The 22,073-nt window shown below is 39.2% G+C and overlaps 1 protein-coding gene across 1 annotated transcript; it reads right to left on the bottom strand.

Moving 5' to 3' along the window:
* Positions 1-3,802: 3,802 nt before the first annotated feature.
* suclg1 (succinate-CoA ligase GDP/ADP-forming subunit alph) lies at positions 3,803-21,946 on the bottom strand. Its single transcript, XM_030061563.1, has 9 exons — positions 21,805-21,946; positions 19,133-19,233; positions 16,243-16,359; positions 15,754-15,966; positions 15,066-15,123; positions 14,277-14,360; positions 13,181-13,332; positions 8,159-8,347; positions 3,803-4,579 (listed from the first exon to the last, which is right to left on the bottom strand). Exons 1-9 carry the CDS (start codon positions 21,836-21,838, stop codon positions 4,553-4,555), a joined length of 975 nt encoding a protein of 324 aa, XP_029917423.1. The 5' UTR covers positions 21,839-21,946; the 3' UTR covers positions 3,803-4,552.
* Between the last annotated feature and the right edge of the window lie 127 nt (positions 21,947-22,073).

Raw genomic sequence — 22,073 nt, 5'->3', positions numbered from 1 at the left:
TGTAGATGGTGGGTTCCCAGTGAACACCACTCTCAAAACTTTTGGAAATGCTGACCTTTAGAAAATGCAAAAATAACATTTCCCTCTGTTCTGCCATGTAGAAGGAAATAAATAAACAGTAGCCCACTTATCATGCTTTTGCCTACCAATGCACACAATTTTCTACCTATGGCCTGGACCTCATTCGTCTGAAAATATCGCAGGAAAAGGAGGAGCAAGTTTTTTGAAATATGTGTGCATCCAACTAAACACAGAAATGGTAGAAACCCATTTATATGCCTCCAAGTCCCTTTCCATTAAGTCTGATCTGGCCTTCCCATATATTTGACGGCCCTCCAATTTTTCTGTCCATATAGGAAGTGGAGTGATAACAGAGGGGTCAGTAAACCATGGCATCAGGATAACCCATATAAAGCAAATATTTCAGTGTGAACACCTGCTACATTTTTTTCCCCACTTCTGAGGATCCTCTAAGACTCTCTCATGCAATCATGACATACCTGGTAATTCCCTAGCCTAGCATTAATATTGAAGAACAATTCTGTAAGAACCATTCTCAAAATAACTAAATAATTAAATAAATAAAAATAATAATGAGAGAGAGAGGGAAAAAAAACAAAAACAAAAACAAAAAAAAAAAAACACTACACAACAGCCGAAGGCATGTTTTGGCCTCTTTACACTAGCGTATGCCCAATGAAGGCGAAACTACAGCTTGGCAACTTTTAGTATGAGAAGGAACTTCTGAGCCTCTAAACAAATAAGCTTTGAATTCCACCGTCAGTCATTATGTTAATGCGTTAATGCAGATTAAAAAGTAATTGCTAACAATGTGTACACATAATAATCTGTCTTGGCTGACTGCTGTGGAGGAGATAAGAATAGGCTGTAAAGATGTCCAGTGTAGGGCATTATATGCTTCATTACACACTTTTGTTCCTTGCGGGTTAATTTAAAAAGATTCTGGTAGAGCTGTCCAACTGTAACCTTATCTTCCCCTTTCATTTTCCTCCACTTAGTCTAATTTCCCATTGTGGACAATAATGAGGTGTTAATTTAACGTATAGGTATTTGTGGAACTTGCAGGACATCTTAATTAGGAATTATCCCAGAATTTTGCATATACTATTGACTAATGTACACATGGCCATATATTTCTAAGGTAAGATGTGTTGCAATGTGACCATGAAATGTAAAACTATTTCCTTTGTCATAATGTTGAAGATCAGGTCAGCTGTGTCCAAAACAAAATGAGTTTTGTCCATGAACTAGGGTTAAGAGTATCGTTCATGCCTTACTATAAAGATGGCTGTGATGCTGAAATAAACTCCACTGAGTGAGACTTCAGTTAATAATTTAAGTAATAACATTTTGGGCAAAATACCCCGAGACAAGATGTTTTCATTTTCACCTCTGTACATCCTGTGATTCGGTTCCTAAGGGTTGCATTTTGTGTTAGCTTAGCATAAAGACTTGAAGTCTATGGGAGTCATTAGCCGAGCTCTGTCAAAGTAAAAAAAAAAAAAAAAAAAAAAAAAAACCTTACAGCAACTCCAGAACTGTCTTATTTACATAAAGTACCATGAATATATGAAATATATGTCTTGGAATAAAAAATAAAAAAAAAAGAGTTGTTTTAGGAGAAGTTAATTTGTGCCAGATCTTCCTGTACCTTCAGCATTGCGTGGATAACTATTCAAGTCATATATTCACAATACATTATGTAAATAAGATAGCTTTGGAGTTACTGTAAGGTGTATTTTTTTGCATTGACGGGGCTAAGCTAATGACTCCCATAGACTTCAAGTCATTATGCTAAGCTAAAGTGAAATGCTGCCCTTTGGAATCAAACCACCTGTCAAACAGAGGTGAAAATAGAATCAAACATCTTGTCTTAATCTGGGTCAGTCGGAAAAAAGAGGTATTCTTTCCCCAAATGTTATTTCTGTAAACCTCTGAAAGATGCTGCACTGATGATCAGAGTACAAACACCACTAGAATGTCAGAAGTCAGACTGTAGCCAAGATTAAGGTGGGAAAAGTGAACAGCCTTTTTAGGATAGTCATAATTCCAACCACATACTGTAATTTTACATAACAGACATTTAGTTTAGTTTCTCTAATCAACCACTGGGAGTGTGTGGTGAGTTTGAAATTTCTCAAGGACTGAATGGAGAGGGATGGAGAGGGCTTTAATTCCACTGAAAGTCTCCAACTGAACATTTCAATGTCGTGGTCCATTAACAGTCTGATCTTACCTTGTAGGTTCTCCTACAAGGACAATGGACGAAAGGAATCTACTGATGCATTACACATTGAATCACTTGGCTGTCAGTCTAATGGGATATGACTTTTTTTTTTTTTTTTTAAGTTAATGGTATAAGAGCACGTACTTCACACTGACATCCTAAACTTAAATTTTTGTTTTTATCCCATCAGTGTTTACAATGATTCAAAAAGCCAATTTTGGGATTCATTTATCACTGTCTTTGAATAACACATTTCACAATACTGGAATTTATTACTTTGATTTGCAATACCCACAAAAATCTCAATATTCAATACCATTTTCGATACTACAGGGTAAAAAATGACCACATATTAAGGGGCATAAAAGATGGATGTCATCTGCAACTAGAAGAGAAATATAATACTTTTCAGGCGCAAAGATATTTTCCTTGCTATATTAGATGTAAAAAGAAAGTTATTTAACTAGACTGCCTTGACTTTGAAATTTGAAGAGAATACTTGTATTTGTGTCTTAATAAGTTAATATAGAGGTTGTAGTTTGCAGAGGTCTTGTACTAGGCTGCATTATATTGAAGTGTTTCTGATATTTTGTCCTCCATGTTCACTATACATGAGGGGGACAGAATAGTAGAAACACCTCAATAAAATGCAGTCCAGTACAACAGCACCACTAACTATGAGCTCAATGCCAAACACATAACTGGATGAGCACCTCTATTACTGTGACAAAAAGAAAATCTGAGCATTATAGGCATCATAACAGTAAACTTTATGCCAGAACAGTTGTATTGGATTGTATTAGATTGTGCAGGTGGGCCTAATAAAGTGGCCACTGAGTGATTTACTAGTGGACAGTATTTTTCCAATTAAGGCTCATCCCAACTTGACCCTTCTCAGGCAGACCTGATACTTTTAGGTACGGGTTACAGTTAGGGTTAGGTACGTAGATTAACCTCACCAAAAATGGCTGATGTGCTGGGTAACGCTAAACAAGTTGAACAACCACAGACATGGAAAAATCTAATTCTTCTGGGATTTTTAAATGGGAGCTTTCAGCAACCTCTTGAAATTCTTTATGTAGATTGGGGTGATGATCCTCAGGGTGCTTCAGCAAGTTCGATGTGTTAGTATTTATCAACGCCGCTTTCTAGCATTGTTTGTATCCACATTTGTTAGACTCATTTTATAGGGAAAAAAAAACAAACTCTTTTTTAACCAAAACTGGTCAGGGAGGCTCTGCAGCACCTGCCATGTTCAGCTAGAGATTTTACTTCAGGAATAGTCTCCCAAAAGTAAGGGAACCTGAAATAACGTTGAGACGATGAAACAGCTGAAGGTGTGAGGAGGGGCTGTGTGGGCACAGGGTGACGGTGCTCCCTCTGTGTGTGTGTGTGTGTGTGTTTGTGGTTGGCAGAACCAGCGTGAGAAAGAGTTTTATCTTTTCTAAAGAGAAAACACTGCAGGTATCAATACTGTTGGAAAGCAGCACTGGTACCTTTTCAAATTTTCAGTATCGATATTTACCGAAGAAGCGATACTTTTGACAACCCTAGTTGAGATGCTGAATATTTAAGCATTCTTTAATGGGAGCCATATCAGTAGTGTCATTTTATCCATCGTGTACAAATGGTTCTGTACCTTTTACAATGTTGGTACGCACTCCATATGAAATAAATGGTACAGATGACAGACTGTGATGAGCAATTACCTAACATGATACTCGCTCAACATCACAATACCATTTGTAGCCCACACTGTTTTCTTCCATCTGTCACATGCTATACTCCTTTTTTATGTCTCAAAAGGTGAAGACAATGCATTCAGACTTGTCAGACAGGTTCATTTTCTAACGAGACTACATCCATGTGTGTGTGTGTATCTCAAACATGGCGTGAAAATACAAGCGCAGCAGAAAACTGTTTTGAGAAATATTCCTTATTCAGGTGGACAGCCAGTGAAAATAGGTGTAGGAATACATATTAAAGTAGGAGTATAATAAAAAGAAACAGATCACCAAAGTTACCATGGCATTTTTCATCAGGCTAAAAAGACATTGTACAGAGAAAAAAACTCTACTATAATCTTTTATATTGTGCAGAATGAGTTATTTAGGATACCTTTAAGACAGTATTATTTATTCTCTGGTTGCAGAAAGACAAATTACAATATACACACTGCATGGGCGTATGATAGTTGAACTTAACAGCATCTGTAGACCATGTAGGGCATAACCACCAATAAAATCAGCCTGTTTCTCAATTTGGAGGGTGGGAGGGTGAAGGATGCACCCCTTCTTGCTCAATTTACAACATCTTCCTCTTCTCAAACTCCTGCAGAGACGGACAAGAGAAAGACAAGTGGAGAAAAAAAAACATTATGAAAAGTGAAATAACAAGACATAAGAGGATGATTTATTCATGGGGGCTTCACAGAGCTTATTTTGATCTATCAGTATCAGATCTGTTGGGGTGGAGAAACAGATAGCTAGTGCCAGGAGATCTTGACAGGAATCTGATTTTTTCCTGGGGAGCCAAATCACACTACATGTATGTGAGTTTCGGTTCTTATCAGCATTAAAACAGCTTAATTTCCTATGATTGATGAAGACTGCATGTTTACAAATCTCACTTTAATCCAATTTAATCTTTTTTTTTTCTAATTCTGACAAGTTAACTGTGCGTGTGAGCCTCACATGCTGCAGAAACAGCCCCTGGTCGTAGGGGATAATTAGAATTTAGTTTAGGTTATAGTTACTGTATATCAGTCCAACCATGTGAGAACAAATGAAAAAGCATTATGTTAGCCATTAAACAGGATGTAGCTATTTACATATTCAATTTGCAAAATATCAAACAAACCGCAGGATGATAGAATGTGTCACTCCCTGAAGAATTTCCATTCCACAGAAAAAGAAAAAAAATAAAAACTTTATGCAAATGTCATTTATCAGGTCTACAGAACACACACACACACACACACACACACACACACACACACACACACACACACACACACACACACACACACACACACAGGCCCATTCTAAATGACTTGTGGATACCTGGAGGCCTACTGCCACCTTGAGGTGAAAACATGTCCATGTTTCTACTCTGCGCCACCACTGTTGAGATAGCTGAAATAATTACTTGACTTTCTGAGAGACAGAAAGGAACAGGAGAAGTTCAGTGTGTGGGATGGGGAAGAGGGTTCAAGGAGTTTTCTTGAAATACTGACACAGTTTGCCGTGTCCGCTGGCATTCTCTTGACAGATGAGAGGGGGCAGGGTAAAGCAAGTGTGGCACGAGGTCGGGAATTGAGGGGCAAAGCAGGCATATATCTATCATATTACCCCAGATGTGAAACAGAGAACAAAAGCAGTGAAAATGAGGAGAGGACAAAAGAAGGGAATACTGTGATGGGACGAGTGACAAGAGAAAGGGAGGAAGAGGGGGTTCATGACATATGCAGACATGCTTTGATGATATCAGAGAGCAGACAGTAACTCAAGGGTACAAGAGACAAATCAGAGAATCTAGGTAAGTGCAGAAGAGTCACACGGGTGTGAGACAGAGTCAAGCTAAAAATAAAGGAGGGCAGGAGAGAGGACTGAGATGGCGAGAGCTTGACAAGACAAGTAAAGAGGAAGAAGGGGAGTAAAATGAGCAAAAATAGAGGGTATCACTCAGAAAGGCTGGGTGAAAATACTTGAATTGAACTTGGGGAAAGTGAAAAAGACAACGTGAAAGAAAAACAAACCATCACCGAGCTGGCAGAGATAGCCTCTGTACAGCTGGGACTAGATGTTTAAAGAGTGCATACATTATAGACATCATCCGTACAGCAGTCTCAGCTTTTGAGTTTGGGAACTGTTCAATAAACAAAACAACCGTCAGATGAGATGCATTTATGTGCATTTGCCAGTACACAAGTACACTTGTATAGCAGCTTTGCTATGAGCAAAATGTGACAAGAGATAATAGTTATGAGTATTATGATTTACAGTATTGCCAAAAAAAGGCTCTTTATCTATTTACTTAATTTTTCACTGGAAATGCGGTTATGGATATCCTCCCAATTTCATTAAAAGTAACAGCTCATGAGTTTTGGATCTGGTGCTTTGCTTGGCTTGCCTGTGTTCTGTCTGCATGCTGTACTGCACCATTTTGTTTTGTGACTGATTGGTGATTAGTTCAAGATAGGCGGCTTCGTTCTCTGCAACGTCCTTTGAAACATGGTTTGTGATGAAGGGCTATACAAAGAAGCTTGACTTGAGATTTTGTGTACCTCGCATTTTTAGAGAAACCTTCGTTCTGCATCTTGTCCTTGTACCAAGAAGCAATCAGTACCGCGTATCATTTTTAACATTCAGATGTATGTCATGTTTTAAGAATTAGATGTGAAACTGAATGATGTTTAGGAATGTCGACAAGATGAAGCAGTGAGGCTGAGTAGGAAAACGAGACATTTCTAGGCGCAATTATAATTTTTAGATTGTCTCGCTCAAATTAAGCACTTTTTTATTAGCCTGTGTGTTACTTCTTGCTTTCTATACTATTTTAGTAAAGTTTTAAAATATCAAGAACTGAAAATTTTGTGGTATGTAATGTAATGTTGAATGTCGGGGTGAAAATCACAGTTAGCTGTACCCTGCATATAGCTGAATGAGCACCGTGTATGTGTAGTTATCATTACGATGAATTATATTAGAGTGAAATGATGCCCTGATGTAACTTGGAAGACAATAGCATCTTCAGAAATGTGTGTTCATCTCGGTGATGTACAACTCTGAACTTCCAGCATTATTACTGCTTGCAATTCGACATTTCATTTTACCAGTAATGCCTCAAAATAATAACCTTTTCATTTTTTTCATTTTTTTTTTTTTTTGAAAAGAAATGCAGTTAACAATGCATGAACTCACTTTTTTCTTGCTTTTCTTGTCATGGGTGAACACACTGGGTGAGAAATTGAGTAAAATGAGAAAATAATGGGACATCAACCCCTATTTATGGCCACTTGTGGAAGCTGATAGGGTGTACAGTGTAGAGATCAAGTTCATGAGGATTGCCTATCAAATATGCTCATGTTTGTTCCCGCCTCTGTAAATAAACACTTTTCTGTTTTATTTGTAAGACCACTGGTGTTGATCCTCAAGTCATGTCTGTATGTAGATTACCACTGTATGTTAACTTGCTGCTCTTATGTGTTAGTATTTCAATTACAGTGGTCAATGAGATTAACAGAGATGTATGAAAACAATGGACTGCAAAATTAACAACCACAGAGAGCATTTTTCATCATTATGCAAAATGATTATGAATTTAACTTTGGGGGGAAAAAAATCTTGTGAATCTATATCTGTGTGCAAATATGCCAGCACTAGTAATGAAAGTAAAAGATGATGAATGGGTGTAATACATGCTTTCACTTTTTATACATCTTGTTAAAAGTGTTTCCGTAAGTGATAAATTGAAATAAAGAGGCAGTGGTGACAACTCAGCCACTGTCAACAAATGTTTATTAATTTCTGCCCTGCTGTGTTGCTTTTCTTTATGGTGTATTAAAAAGTTCAATCTCGGCCTTGCTACTTCCTGGCAAAAACAAATTCCTGTGCCCAGTAAAGCTACTCGCATTTTCAACTGCTCAGTGATGAAGGACGGTGGTACGAGCAAGTAACCAGCGTTGCAGGACCTTTTGTTCTCAAGCTAAAATAAACAAACAACAAAAAAACTGTATAACCAAATGGCACAGCAGCATTATTAATACAGTGTTTTGCAATGTAATATATCACCTGCTTGAGCATTGGTGGTCCTGTCCTCTTGCACAAACCAATACTTTCTGTTGTTACGCTTATGAATGAAAAATGTTAGACTTTGCATAGAGCACTGTATCTTAATTCATGTCCTCACCTTGAATATAGTGCTGCCTAGCTGGGCTGGGGACATGCTGACGACAACCCCAGCCGACTGGAGGGCTGCGATCTTCTCTTTGGCTCCACCCTTGCCACCAGCAATGATGGCACCAGCATGGCCCATCCTACGTCCTGGAGGTGCAGTTAGCCCCGCGATGAAGGACACCACAGGTTTGGCCTTGGCACCCTGCACAGAGCAGCAAGACGGCAGAGAAAGGCAGAGTGAAACATGGGGAGCAAAATGGGGTGAAAAGTACAGAACAGGAGAATGAAATCAGGAGAAAGTGTGAGGATGTGGGTGCGAAGTTGACAAAGCAACAAAAAGGATGAAACGTACAGAGAGAGGGAAGCAAGAAAGGAGAAAGAAGGGACAAAAATAGATAAACACCGTTAATTTTTTCCCGCACCTGCATTCATAACAAATAAAACACAGCATCTCCTCACATTACGAAACCCACTTGATAACAGTCTGACCAGTTATCTCTGTCTCGGTCTGCATTATTAAAACAAAGGGTCAATCAAGCCATTTAATTGCATGGGTGGGTGTGTGACCAGATAGGGCTCAGGCTCCTGCCATTTCATATCATCTCATTTCTGAAATGGTAATTAGTCATGCAGGCACTGATTAGCTCAGCGCCTGTCTGTGCTGCTCGCTCACTGATGGATAGTTACATTCAACAGTTGAGATCATTTCCAAGGTGAAGAGAGCCAATATTTCATCTTCAGCAATAACATCATAGTCTGAAGTAAGTCAGACAGAGGAATGGAGGGAATGTGTGTCTGAATATGCACAACAGCTAATATTTCTTACATAGGAATAACATCATATTTGTGGACAAATGGGAGAGGACAGAAGAGAGGGAGAGAGAGAGAGAGAGAGAGAGACAGAGAGAGAGAGAGAGAGAACGTGTGTGTGTGTGCACACATGCACTTGGTCCTGGGCTTTCATGGGAGCCTTTGCCTTGTCTGCCAGGCACAGGCTTTCAGCAAGCTTATTTAAAAAAAAAAAAAAAAAAAAGTCCCATTCACTTCTGCTGCTACGTTATTTCACAATTCAAACCTGAGGACTACAGGACCAAGACGGCAGTCACCAGTATAAACTGGGTAATTGTTCGAGAGCTATCAAAATGTTTAAATGCCGAGACAAAAAAGACCTTGGCTAGCAACACCCTGACTGAGCCATATTAAGACATGAGTGGCAAACAGCGAAAACACAATGTTCAGAGAGACAAGACATACAAAAAAGAAGAGAAATTTCACTTCAAGATGCTCTATAAACATTAGATCCATCTGTTATATCCACTGAATATGCAGGTACCACAATTTCATCTGGTCTTTGGTATTCTGAAGTCACCCACGTTTTGTCTAAATGAACCACCTTCGTGTGAATCAAATCTTAAATCTACCTAAACAGAATGGGGTTTAATTACTCTATTAATCCCTGCTTCCCTGGATACTAAGTACTAACGGTGCATAAAAGGGAGGGGAGTCGTATTACCATACCCTTTCCCCATCTTTTGTCTTCTGCTGTTAGCAGTTGAGATATATTGCTTTAATTATGAGACCATACCGGGTGATTCCCCTTACTTCTTTGTGTGCCAACAGGACTAAAAGAGGGCTTAGCTCTAAAAACAAAAAAACAGCCTGCTCCAGGGTGAGGCATTATATTTGTAAGATTAAGATGCCAAACGGAGACAATTATAAGCCCCTATACACATGACAGGTAGGTATTAATAAATCTGGCATGTGTGCATACACATGGAGCACAACAACACATACTTCTTCCTAACCTCAGTCTCCCCAGACTGCAATCTGTGTTAGTTTTCAGTGTTTGTTTCCACTGAATTACAAGGGCTTAGCTCAGCTCAATGGAGAGAGCCTGGGCTAAATGTCAAGAGGTTGAAATGGAAAAATTTCAGTAAACCTTCACGGTAGCTTAGGTGCCAAATACTCCAGCCTACTTTAAATGCATGAAGCAAATTGTTATACAGTCTTTCCTCATAAAACTTAGTTCTGACTTCAGAAAGCTATGACAGACTACGAGTCTCTAAAAATGATAGGCAGACCTTTGATATAGGTGACTTATAAGACCATGTTATGTTGGCAAGCTTTCCAGACACCGAGGCATGAATTTTGAAATATGCCCTCTGCCATAAAATCTGACTGCAGAAGCTGGTGAGGAGTCTTCTTCTTGAAATTTGCTGAATTCTGATATCTAAAGATAAACAGTGTCCTGTAAGTTATTTGATATATTAATAATGGAACTGACACTTGTTCATATTAAGTAGAGATTTATGCCGTGAAATGTATATTTCCCTACAAAGAGTGTGTTGCATGACAACATTTGTTCATGACAGTTGGCTGATTTATTTCACTCGGAATTTTATACGTTATCAATCCAGTAGGGTAGGATTAGTCAAGTTAATGTGATGCGTATCCTCTAAAAGATCCCACAAATAAAGGGTTACTTTCTTGAGCCCTTAAACAATGTACCTATTAGTAAGATAATCCAAGATGATGATACAGACCAAAAAAAAAAAACAACCTGGGGATTTGTGATGATAACAGCCCAAGATTATTTTTCCTTTTTATCCTCTTGTTTATGCTAAACATAATGTGAACGTTTTTACTTCTCATGCCATGACTGCGTAACATTTTGAAGCTAAAGATGCAGTGCTGGAGAACCTTTAAAGGGTAACATGTACACACAAGTTTATCTTTACACCACATCAGCATGCTGAAGATTTCATAAAAAAGCTCATAAAAAGGCTTATCTGTTTTTAGACTGCTAAATTCATTTGATATAAGACAGAAATCCAAATCCCAGTGTAGGTCTATACTAAAAAGGTTTTCTTTTAACCTCGTTTCCTGTGGCACTCTCCAACACATTCATGGAGGTCCACATATTCACACAGAGGAGCTGGCCTTAGGTTACTGTACTGATGACTTCAAGACTGCGGTTCACACCGTAGTAAAATAATGTGTTCAGAAAACAATGCCATTTTGCTGCCCTCTACCATTTCAAAAGGTCTAACTAAACCATCCTGTGTACGATGTTCTACACAATCGACTTTCAGTGGAGGATCTGCTCCACACTCCCACGCTCTGTTGGGCTTTTTCATGCATGTTAGTGTTATATTTGAATGGTCCCTAGTTGTCAACACTCCGGGTGATTGGGTGGGGGTGTTTGTTCTTTATACGTTGAATGAGAGAAGTTATTCTCCTGAGACGCCAGAGGGAGATTTGCATGCATTAGGGCAGCTGAGAGCAAATCAAATCCATTTGTCAGCTTCAGAGCACCTTAAAAATGCACTCACACACAAAAACAAACACACAGAATTATCAGAGAGTGGCAAAATGCTATGTACAGGCCTACTGAAGTGAAGAACATCACTTCAAAGTTTTTAGCCACTTAGCTACATACGCCACACTCACACTTCCACCCCATCACATGTGCATCAACAAAGTGATGGTAGTAAACTGCTCTGAACGCTCTCCAGATTTCTGGAACATGCCTTGTGAATCACACGTTCATCCTGTCTTTCTCACTCTGTGCATGCGGGAATTGTATGAGAACAACAGACACATGCAGACACACATACATACAGAGAACCTTTTCTTTCTTGGTTTTAACATCCATCTCAGGTGAACAGATCACAAATTCTAAGTTAGTTATGAATGGGGCCTAGTAGATCTTGATGCATCTCTCACACCACCTTGGGGTTGGGATGCATTGGGTCACATAGGATTTGCAGTGTGAACACTAATGTGTCCCTGACAACACCAGAAGACGGCCTGGTCACTTTGAGGAAGGACGGAACATCTGATAGAGCAAAATGACACCATGACACTCAAATCTGAATTAAGTTTGCTTTTGCAGTAGGATGGTGGCATCTTCGTCAACTAATCCAAAAAAATAGAGAGTTTGGGAGGAGCAACTGCTTCCCGAATAGGCCAGAGACAGGGAGCAGGATGGGTGGTATACTGGGAGAACCGTGACAACATGGAATATGTCACAAAATCGAATCCAATCCAGATTAATGGGAAACCGTGCGATGACAAGGGTGTGTCAGTATCTGTATGACACACACACACACACACACAGAGCCTTGGGCTTTAATTACAATGAAAAAAAAAATGTTTACTAGTTTTACCTTGCCCTGGCTATGTAATGTTTCCACTGTTCACTACAGGTGATGGATATGAAAGGGCAAAGCTGACAACTATTGGGAAGGGAAACATTTTTACATGAACAATTGTTTGGGAAGGTGAAAAGCTGTAACACAGCATGTTAGCACTGTAAGGGGACTGAAGGGTCTTCTCTGTGTATACCCTACACCTGGGCCAGACTGGTTACCTCTACCTGTGCATGATGGCTGCCTCGCTGAAGCTCTGCGGCTCACATGTGCCGTCCACACAGACAGCAACACTCCTGCAGCGTTGCGACTGTCAGCCCCATCTTTTTACAGTGAATTTGCCTTTGATAATGGACAATGTAGTTTTTTTTTATATATATAAATATATATCTCCAGAATGGAAAGTTACAGCAACATGGGACAAAGACTGCCGTGTTCAGCATCTCTGAAAAACTCACAGGTGGACACTGGTTCAATTTCAGTTCATTATAGTCTACATGGGGTTTCAGCTATGGCCACATACCACAATATAGTGCACATGTAGCCTCCTCTTTCTTCATGCAATTGCAAAAATAGTAGGCTATATAGCCTTGTAATCACTACCTCATGTCTGTGACAAGTTGCACAGATGTAGACTAAATATAATGAAAGGTGTCTGTTATATAATGTTGCTTGTATGGTGTCAATATGACTATCAGCAGATCATTGTCCCTGTCCATTTTTGCTGAGAACCACGTGCCTCACACAGAGAAAACAGGCTCCACACAAACACTCTAGTTGATGTGCTGCTGCTGTAATCTGTTAGTACAGGCACCAAAATGAGAAGAACGAGGTTCTGTGGTGCACATGCAATGCTCCGATAGGCAATATGTCCTGGGCCTTACAGTGTTGTGCTGTTTGAGGAACTCTGCAGCGTTCTCCTCGGCATTGCCACCAATTTCTCCGATAAGGATGATGCCCTCTGTCTTAGGATCATGCAGGAACACCTCCAGACAATCAATGAAGTTTGTACCATTGAATGGATCACCGCCAATACCTGGACAAGATAAAGCAAACACTTATGAAGCCTGATTCAAGACTCTCAAAGGATAATGCATATTGGCATTTGAGGTGACACTTCAGCCTGAGAGTGGAATACAAAACAGGAGAGACTTGTATGCATGGTGCAATTTAATGATCAAAACAATGATTTTTTTTTTTTTTTTTTTTTTTTTTTTTAATGTATATTTTGCATTGATGAAGGGGTAGACATTTTGTACTGTTTTTACAGTTTCATCTAAGCTCATGGCATGTAATTCTCTGGACGCAGAATAAACATGGCCTTTTGTATTCCAGTCTCTCAGTCGGAGATTTTTCTTTTGGTAATAATGTTACAAAGGAAGTGAGATCATAGGAACAAGATTTATTTTTTTAGTTTTTTTCCAAAATCCCATTAAATCAACATGTTCTTAAAAAATGTATTTGACCCAAGACCAGATACTTGCCATTGTCCCTTCGCCTCTGTACAGGGAAGAAAGAACATGACTTTGTTGTTTCCAAGATGTTAAGGCCTAATGACAAAAACTGTTACCTTTAAGGTTCACCAAGCAGCACAAATTTAAATAAAAAACTCATCTTATTCAGTTGTATCTTTCCAGCAATCAATGTAGTCATGTAGCCATGTGCTGCATTGGGTTAATTTGTTCCATAGTTAATGGTTAATTTGTTCCAGGGTTAATTTGTTCTGTGACTCCAGGTCATTTAACATTTGCAGCAGCTTAGGTTTACTGATGCTTACATGGTCATTACCACAGAGCCCAACCATGCCTGCAGTTTCGCGAGGTACTTGGAAAACGCTTGGTGCAACAACACATCTCAATTCAACGTGTAATTGCTGTATTAAAATAAATTATCTTTTAATATAATCTGGAGAGAAACTGACAGTGATACAACTATTTGCTAAATCCGCATTCAGTCTGACAGGAACTGCTGGTGGCTTACCAATGCAGAGTGACTGGCCCAGGCCAACTTGTGTAGTCTGGTGCACAGCTTCATACGTCAGGGTACCTGATCTAGACACAATACCTGAAAGAAAATGTGAAAACAATTTGATGATGCTGTATTTGGGGAGGGGGAGGGATCAAAAAGCCTGACTGTTAGAATACTGCTTTAATCAAGTTCCAAGCCTATGAGATACTGCGTGACAAAAGAAATTATATTCTTTTTGTCGTTGACTTTATTGTATCAACATGACAGCAAAAATGAAGTAAGGGGGATCACTAGACCATAGTACAGTTTTTAACAAGCTGCTTGTCTACACAGCAGAAGTGATGTTAGTTAATTTTACGACAGAACAGACTGTGTGCAAAGGTCCACTAGCCAGCAGGGGTACACACAGCTGTCTGGGAGGAGAAAACCTGGGAGGTGCTGATGATGGGAAAAGGCTCAATCTATGATAAAATTAGCATCTCAAATAGGCATATTAGAGGAAGCCCCTGCAAGGCACGCTACTCTTTGTATGCTCGTAAGTTTTATTTTCTCTCTATTCCAACACACACTGAAGTTATTTGGAGACTGCGAGGCTGTCGCAGAACGTCGCGTCAGCAGTTGACATTCTGTTTATAGATGCACACATGGAAGCTGTCAATCACCATGTATTCTCTCATGACACATATCAGTAAGGAGCTTCTGTTCTGATAATTAAAGTCGGGAAAATCAAACCAGAAACAGTCATTTGTGACAGTGATTTTGTGACTTAATGAATCTGATGAACAGTTTAGAGAAACATACCAATTCTTCCTTTCTTGTGAATATGACCTGGCATGATCCCAATTTTGCACTCTCCAGGCTGCAAATGAAAACAGTTTAAAAATGTCACTGAAATGTTTACATCATTGCACTCCAACACCTATGTACACATTTAAATGGCTTTATTACTGCTGCTGGATATCAGTGGAAACAGCCCATTGCTCATAACTAGATTTAGATATTCAAATTCATGGCCAGTAGCTATCATTACTGAATAAAATATATTTCATTATGCAGCAGACTAAACCATAATTTAACTTTTATATGCCATCAACTCTCCTTTTAAATAAATCATAACATTCAGTGGATTTCCTGAACACAAATTCCCAGGTGCAAGAAGAAAAGTGGTTTGTTAGAATCCCGAACTTGCAATACCCTAAAATCCAGACACTCTGTTTTTGTTACATCATTGTGACATCAATGCTCCTTTTAGGCTTAACTACGAATGTGCTCTATTTTCATTCTTATTATTTTTTCTAAGTAGATAACTGTATTTTATCCTGTTATTTTAATAGTGTCATGAAAATTTGTGCTTTCAGTCCTCTAACCACCATCCCTCTTCACCCCAAAAATCTATTTGATGTCTAACATCGGCATCAAAAGTTCAAATTATGGCTGTCACACGGCCGAATCACACAGTCACTCACTCACGTCAGTTTTGTGCTCTTACATTGATGACTCCTGGGCAGTTGGGGCCTATGAGCCGGGTTTTGGTCTGGCGCAGCAGCTTGTGTTTGACCCTCACCATGTCCTGCTGGGGGATGCCCTCAGTGATGCACACCACCAGGGGCATCTCCGCGTCAATGGCCTCGATGATGGCCGCTGCCGCAAATGGAGGGGGTACATAAATCACAGTGGCTTCTGCCCCTGTGCCCTCCTTTGCCTGAAGTGAAGAGTGAAGGCATTGAAGGCGTATTAAAACAGAAATCCAAAAGTTATGAAATAGTGCCACCTAATGTTTCTTATAAACATTCATTTGTAAATTTCCAAAGCCCTTCGGGTGATTTTTAATGTAATTTGGTCTGGTCCGTTCCAAAAAGTTAACATTTTTCAATACACTGTCCCAAAATTCACCTTGTGCTCTCAAACTTCAGAAGTTACTTCAGATTTCAAAGAACTTCAAAGGAACAGCCAGAGACAGGTATGGAGGTATACCTACCTCCTTGACAGAATTGAAGACTGGCAGACCGAGGTGTGTCTTGCCCCCTTTGCCAGGGGACACACCTCCGACTAACTTGGAGCCATAGTCAAGAGACTGCTGACTGTGAAATGTCCCCTAGAAAGTTAAGAAGAGTCAGAGTTTATGTATTTTTTATGTAGCAGATTACAGCCAAACTTGTGTCATCAACAATGAGATATTTTTACAGACATTACAGAGGAAGGGGGAGATATGCGGCCATCAAGGATGAGTCACCTGTGCTGAGTGATGTCTGCCAAATGAATAGCCACAAAAGTAAGGCTGGCATAAACCAAATGATAAAGACGTATTTTTATGCAAATCATGATGCATCAAATTACAAAAGCTAAATGGAAATGGAAAATATTGCACAAAGGCTTTCATACTTGCCTGGGAAGGAAAACTTTCTTGTTGATAAAGAAAGTATGCAATGAATAGCGATGGAAATGCACTTGTTAAGAAAACTAATGATGCAAGCATAGTTCAATCTGCCTGGACAATGACTCAAAATTGGCTTTGGATATTCTCAAAAACCGGCGTAAAATACCTTCCCAAAAATGTCTGACAAGCTGTAGCTTCCATGTAGGCTATAATTCACTTGTCAAGGTTGTATTGCTGAAGTTGGTGCATTTTTTTTTCCTGACATGACATTCAAAGAGCCCTTTTATTTGTGTCAATGCAGCTTGTGAAAATGCACCTAATATGCATTTATTTTTTTACTTTTTAACATTTTGGATGTTTGCATGAAATCTGGTTAAAAGTACATAGCCACTGACACCTGGAAAAACCTCATATACAGAATAAATATCGCCCACACATGAAATGGCCTTATTATTCCAAATGTGGACGTATCACGGGCTGTCTAATTTTTGGTCCCACAATTTCTTAGACCAGCAGCTATGTGAAATTCAGTTATCAAAGAAAATTAGCATAACTGCTTACAGTATGTTTCTATACTTATTCTACAGTGTAGGTTAGCTTCTGAATACTTCAGTGTACATACTTCTGTTAAGTCAGAACACTGTATTGAGGAATTCCTTGTTTTTTTTTTATTTAATTAAAAAAAATACTGGTCTTGGCAAGTTCAGTACGAAGTGTTGATACAAACTGTAGACAGTGTTGTGTTTTGTATTGGGTACAAATGTCACTGTCGTGGTTTGTTGAAAACCAGTGAACAAGGTAAAGTTATGATAACACTACGGGGATGCAATGTATTTTGGAGAGGCACGCTGTGAGTGAAATCTGACTTTCTGAGAAAATTAGTGCATCAAAGTTTTCTGAATTGATTTTCAGCTGAGCCAGTCCTATCACAGAGAGTTAATTATTACAGATGCTGCAACAGTGTAGATTAAGCAGTCAAGGGTCAGAACAAGAACAAGTGCAAATAAATGACCGTAATGTAAAAATAATAATTATGCCATTGAGAGGAATTAAAAAACTATGAATCAGCATTTCCCCCCAGTTTTTATAGTCTATTATTTCTATTCAGTGTTCCTTTGCCCTGCTAACTTTGCTCTTTTTGCCAGAGCTATTCTTGCTAATGTTGGGACAATAACTTTGAAAGATGGTTTGCTTATCAAGCCAGAAAGAGAAGTCAATGTGCACTCGATAGCACTCGCTCCATTACTCATCCTTTTCTAATTACCTCGAGTGTTCATTAGAACTATATTTAACAACCCTTCATTGTATCGAAGAGAAAAAGGGAGATGAAAACGGAATGGGCATAAGGATGGTAGAGGGCTATAAATCTGTAAAGTCAAAGTTTCTGGCTTGCTGAACACAGTTGCCAATATTTTTTATCCTCCCTGGCTGGACATGGTTCAAATGCAATCACCTACATGGAAGCAGACCAACTATGGCTGCAACAACAATACATTATCAGCACAGAGATAACGACTGTTCCCATCCAAGGACAACTGTTAGTAGGGCTGTAGTCAACCAAAGAAAATCTTGGTCGACTAAAGTCCTGAAATTTCGACCAAAAGTTGACTAATCGGGGGGCGGTGGGGAAAAAAAATAAATAAATAAAAAATACTATTTTTAGATTAATTAACTGGGCAGTATCCTACCTGGTAGCCTTGTCCGTCTAAATGAATTATAAATAAACATACACAACTAGTATTTGCAGTATATTAAATCGTTTTTGACCTAACTATTTTTCACTGAATGACACACTCGAGTCGGTCAGCTCTGACAGTGTTGCATCACGTGCACCTATGCAATACCATAGCCTATGATTTCCGAAAATAGTACTATGTCAAGCTGCTGTCGTCACAGGTGTGTGCGCCTGCAGTTATAAAACGATTATTAGACTAAAACTTTGAAATATGCCAATTCTGATATGTTTATACTCAAAACTGACGGAGCAACCTAACCTTTTTTTCATCTATTTTGGTAAAATGCTGCCACACTGACGATATCTTTGACATGGTAGAGGAATAAATGTTCATTAAACGTTCTTAATTAAGCAAATATTTGGAAAACCAGGTCTAATTTTTTCTTCAATTCAGAACATACGGGCCTACCTATCTGTCTCCGCCAGTGGGTTTGGCTAATCCAAAATTGTGAAAACAAGGGGGGTGTTCTGAAGACAGACTGTTACCTGTGAAACAGGGTGTTCAAAAACAAAAATTGCAACCAACAAAGTAAAAACCGGTGGAAATCATACAGGTATTGTCAAACTGCTTCTCTCAGTCACACGGGTCTGGCTTGGATGCACAGAGAGGTGGGTTTAGGTTGAGGTTTTGTGCATGTAGTGAGGAAAACCTCTGGTGTCAAAACAAGATTACAATAAGCCGCTCTGACTGCATGACGGCAAATCAAGAATAAAGGCAGCGCGTTGATGGTGTGAAACATCTTAAGTCCTCTGTACCTGCTTCCCCGTGAAGCCTTGACAGATAACCTTGGTGTTCTTGTCGATGTAGAGGTTCTTCCTTGAGTGTGAATAACAGTGCCTGACTCCACTCTGCTGCACTGAAAGGTGAAAAAGAAAAAGGGGCAACAGGATGAGATTTTGGGTAACATTTAACCAAACAGCAGTAAAACATCACTGTATCTTATTCAATGGTGTTTGATCTCTGTATGCAAGAACAAGGTGTGCTGCCATCAAAAAATATAATATGCAGTTTGGAGGTCAACAACCTGAAAAAACAAAGTGGATTACTGCATAATTTTTGATAAAAGCAAACTCATCATTTTCCTTTTTATGCCATTGTACAATGCCAAAACATTAAAAAAAAAAAAAAAAAAAAAAAAAATCACAACTGTCCACTCCACCTTTGGACTCAAATGGCTCCCGTTTTTTCTTTTTTCTTTCTTTTTTTTTTTTTTTTTTTTTTTTTTTACAACAGTGCCTTTGCTTTTTCAACTATCTTTTATTGGCACAGAGGGAGCATTTTGCCTTCTCTTTCGACTGGACGGCTGACTTACTAATGCACCTTGGACCACATATGTGCTCAACTGGTTTCCATAATGAAAAGGAACAGATTTTCCCATTAATAAAGTTGGCTGTTTCAGCTAATATAGTGTCAGCTACAGTCAGTGTCAAATTTAACACTTCAAGGCCACAGAAGTGTTGCTGTTCTTAACAGATTTCTAAAGACAGATTTCAAGGGCACTGAAAATGCAGTGCAAAAAAAAAGTCTGTAATTTCAACTGTGGTCTAAAAGATTAAAATTCAGAATGAGCTTTTGTCTTTTGCACTGTTTGAACACTTGGCCAGGAAGTTTTAGCTTGGGTCATCACACTTCACACATCACCACTGGGCCCAGCTGAACTACTGTGAAGATTCAACAGGACACAGCAATGATTCAGGTGAAACTGATATTCAGGATCTTCTGTTACTAGGTTTACATTTTGCCATTTGACAGCATTTTGGGTTTCCAATTAATGCAGAAAATGAAAACAACAACAACAACAACTGCCAAGTAATGTAAAGCAGTCTTACTTTACAGGTAAGAGTAACAATTCAGCATGTATCAAACAGTATGAAAAACCCCAGTATCCTGTATAAGGTTGAAAGTTACATTTTGAGAGTTAAATAGGGTGTGAGGTCTTAAAAATATATGAGACTTTGCCCTGGTTGAACGGATGTGTACTGTACTTTTATGAGGGTTATTTGGAGATGAAACTGTCCTAAATTTTACTTGGGCTACCATTAAAAAAAGTAAATATAAACCTGTAGTCACCCTGTTAATGATTTGAGTTTTTTGTTCTGCTTCAGAAATAAAGTGAGTTTTCCAGGCACAAACTTGTCTTAGAGCTCATTCTGATTTTACTCAAGTAACTGTCCAACTGAACCATGAACGCAGCCAATATTGTGTATTAATCAGAACCAAATGAACACATAGTTAAATATCTTCGGATATCTTTCTGCTCCGTTCAGTGCATTGGCCTGCTCAGACCTGTTTTTTTTTTTTTTTTTTTTTTTAAGTTTAATTGCTTAAAGTTTGTAAAGCAGGTGGCATCTCTTAAATATGACTGGGGGCATTACAGCAGGAATAAAGCATCTCCCACTAGAAAAATAAATCTGTAGAGTAAATAAGCAAACCTAAACTGCCTTACTCCTACTTTTTTCAATCCGGCATAAAGACATTTTGATTTCCAGTATTAGGCCAAGCGCTTGTAAAGAAAGTGGTTCACCCTGAGGGCCAGAAGTGACTACTGGAAGCCATTCAGCTCCTGAGTTAGAGGAGCTGCTGTGCCAGAGTTCACCGAGGTAAGCTTCGGTAGTGTTTGGGATACTTTATTTTGGCATGAAGCTGTCAGAACAAAGGCATTTGAACTGGCAGATAACGTGCAGTGACAACAACCAGCAGTCCTCCCCTCACTGGCTGAACTTTGCTCTACTTTCTGTGTCTCATACAAACAGTTCAGCACTGACAGCTTCGTGTCGCCCTACTTGGGTCAATATCCTGACAACAAAAACTGGCTTAACACCTTTTTTTTTTTTTTTTTTTTTTTTTTTTTTTTTTTATCTATAACACATAGGAAACTGAACTGAACTGGTGCAAAGGCCAGCTGACTCTCCTTGCTAGTGGCCTGTCAGCGGCTCAGCTATTAAACATTATCACATGCGAGCCTAGCATGCACACTGCAGACCTTCAAACTGTCTTCACTTAGCCTCTAATGTTCCATGAGAGCTAAACATTAGCTACATCACTCATGCACAACAACCGAAATGTTCCCACTAATAGTACAGAATGATTGACTGTACTGCATTACAAGTCAAAAGGACATACGAGGTCAAAGTTCAACGTTTGCTCAGGCTGGGGTGGAAGCTAAAGTTAGGGTTTATCGCTAATGGCAGTTAGCTCGCCGGCTAGCTCACCTTAGCATCATTCCAACGGCAGAGAAGGCAGCCGAGCTAATTAGCATGCTAGCTAACTGACATGCACATCCAGGAGGGCTGGCAAACCACGGCAAAGACTCTTTATACGCCCACAAAAGTCGACCAGTGCACACAACAATGCGCATGAATTCATCTCTTTGTCAGAAACTACACTGTCAAAGAAACATTTTTTTATGATGAAGTGTAATACTTACAGAGCAGCCTGGCAAACAACCTGCTGTGCGACATCTTCGGTCATTCACCAATGACACTGGAGGCGGAGGACCTGACAGGAGGCCGGAAGCTGGCTGGAAATATCCCCGCTGACTGAGCGCTGCTCCTGAGAAACGTTCACACACATTTATCAATAAATTCTGAAAAAAAAATGACTTTATGCTGTAGATCTATTTTTTATGAGTTGTAACTGTTTTGCACAAGACAGTCAGTGACATTAAAACTATTCCTGGCAAAATATAAAGCCTGA

Source organism: Myripristis murdjan, chromosome 1 (assembly GCF_902150065.1).
Source record: "Myripristis murdjan chromosome 1, fMyrMur1.1, whole genome shotgun sequence".
Taxonomy (NCBI): Eukaryota; Metazoa; Chordata; class Actinopteri; order Holocentriformes; family Holocentridae; genus Myripristis; species Myripristis murdjan.
The sequence above is the reverse complement of the archived record's forward strand: the minus strand, read 5'-3'. Positions and strand labels throughout refer to the sequence as shown.

What these genes read in the sequence shown, in the direction of transcription:
- suclg1 (XM_030061563.1), bottom strand. Translation starts at nt 21,838, where the DNA reads ATGTCGCACAGCAGGTTGTTTGCCAGGCTGCTCT. An exon ending in ACTGCCCAGGAGTCATCAAT is followed by an intron (nt 15,124 to 15,753) that starts GTAAGAGCACAA and finishes TTTCATTTGCAG; the next exon opens with CCTGGAGAGTGCAAAATTGG. An exon ending in TCACAAGAAAGGAAGAATTG is followed by an intron (nt 14,361 to 15,065) that starts GTATGTTTCTCT and finishes ATTTTCTTTCAG; the next exon opens with GTATTGTGTCTAGATCAGGT.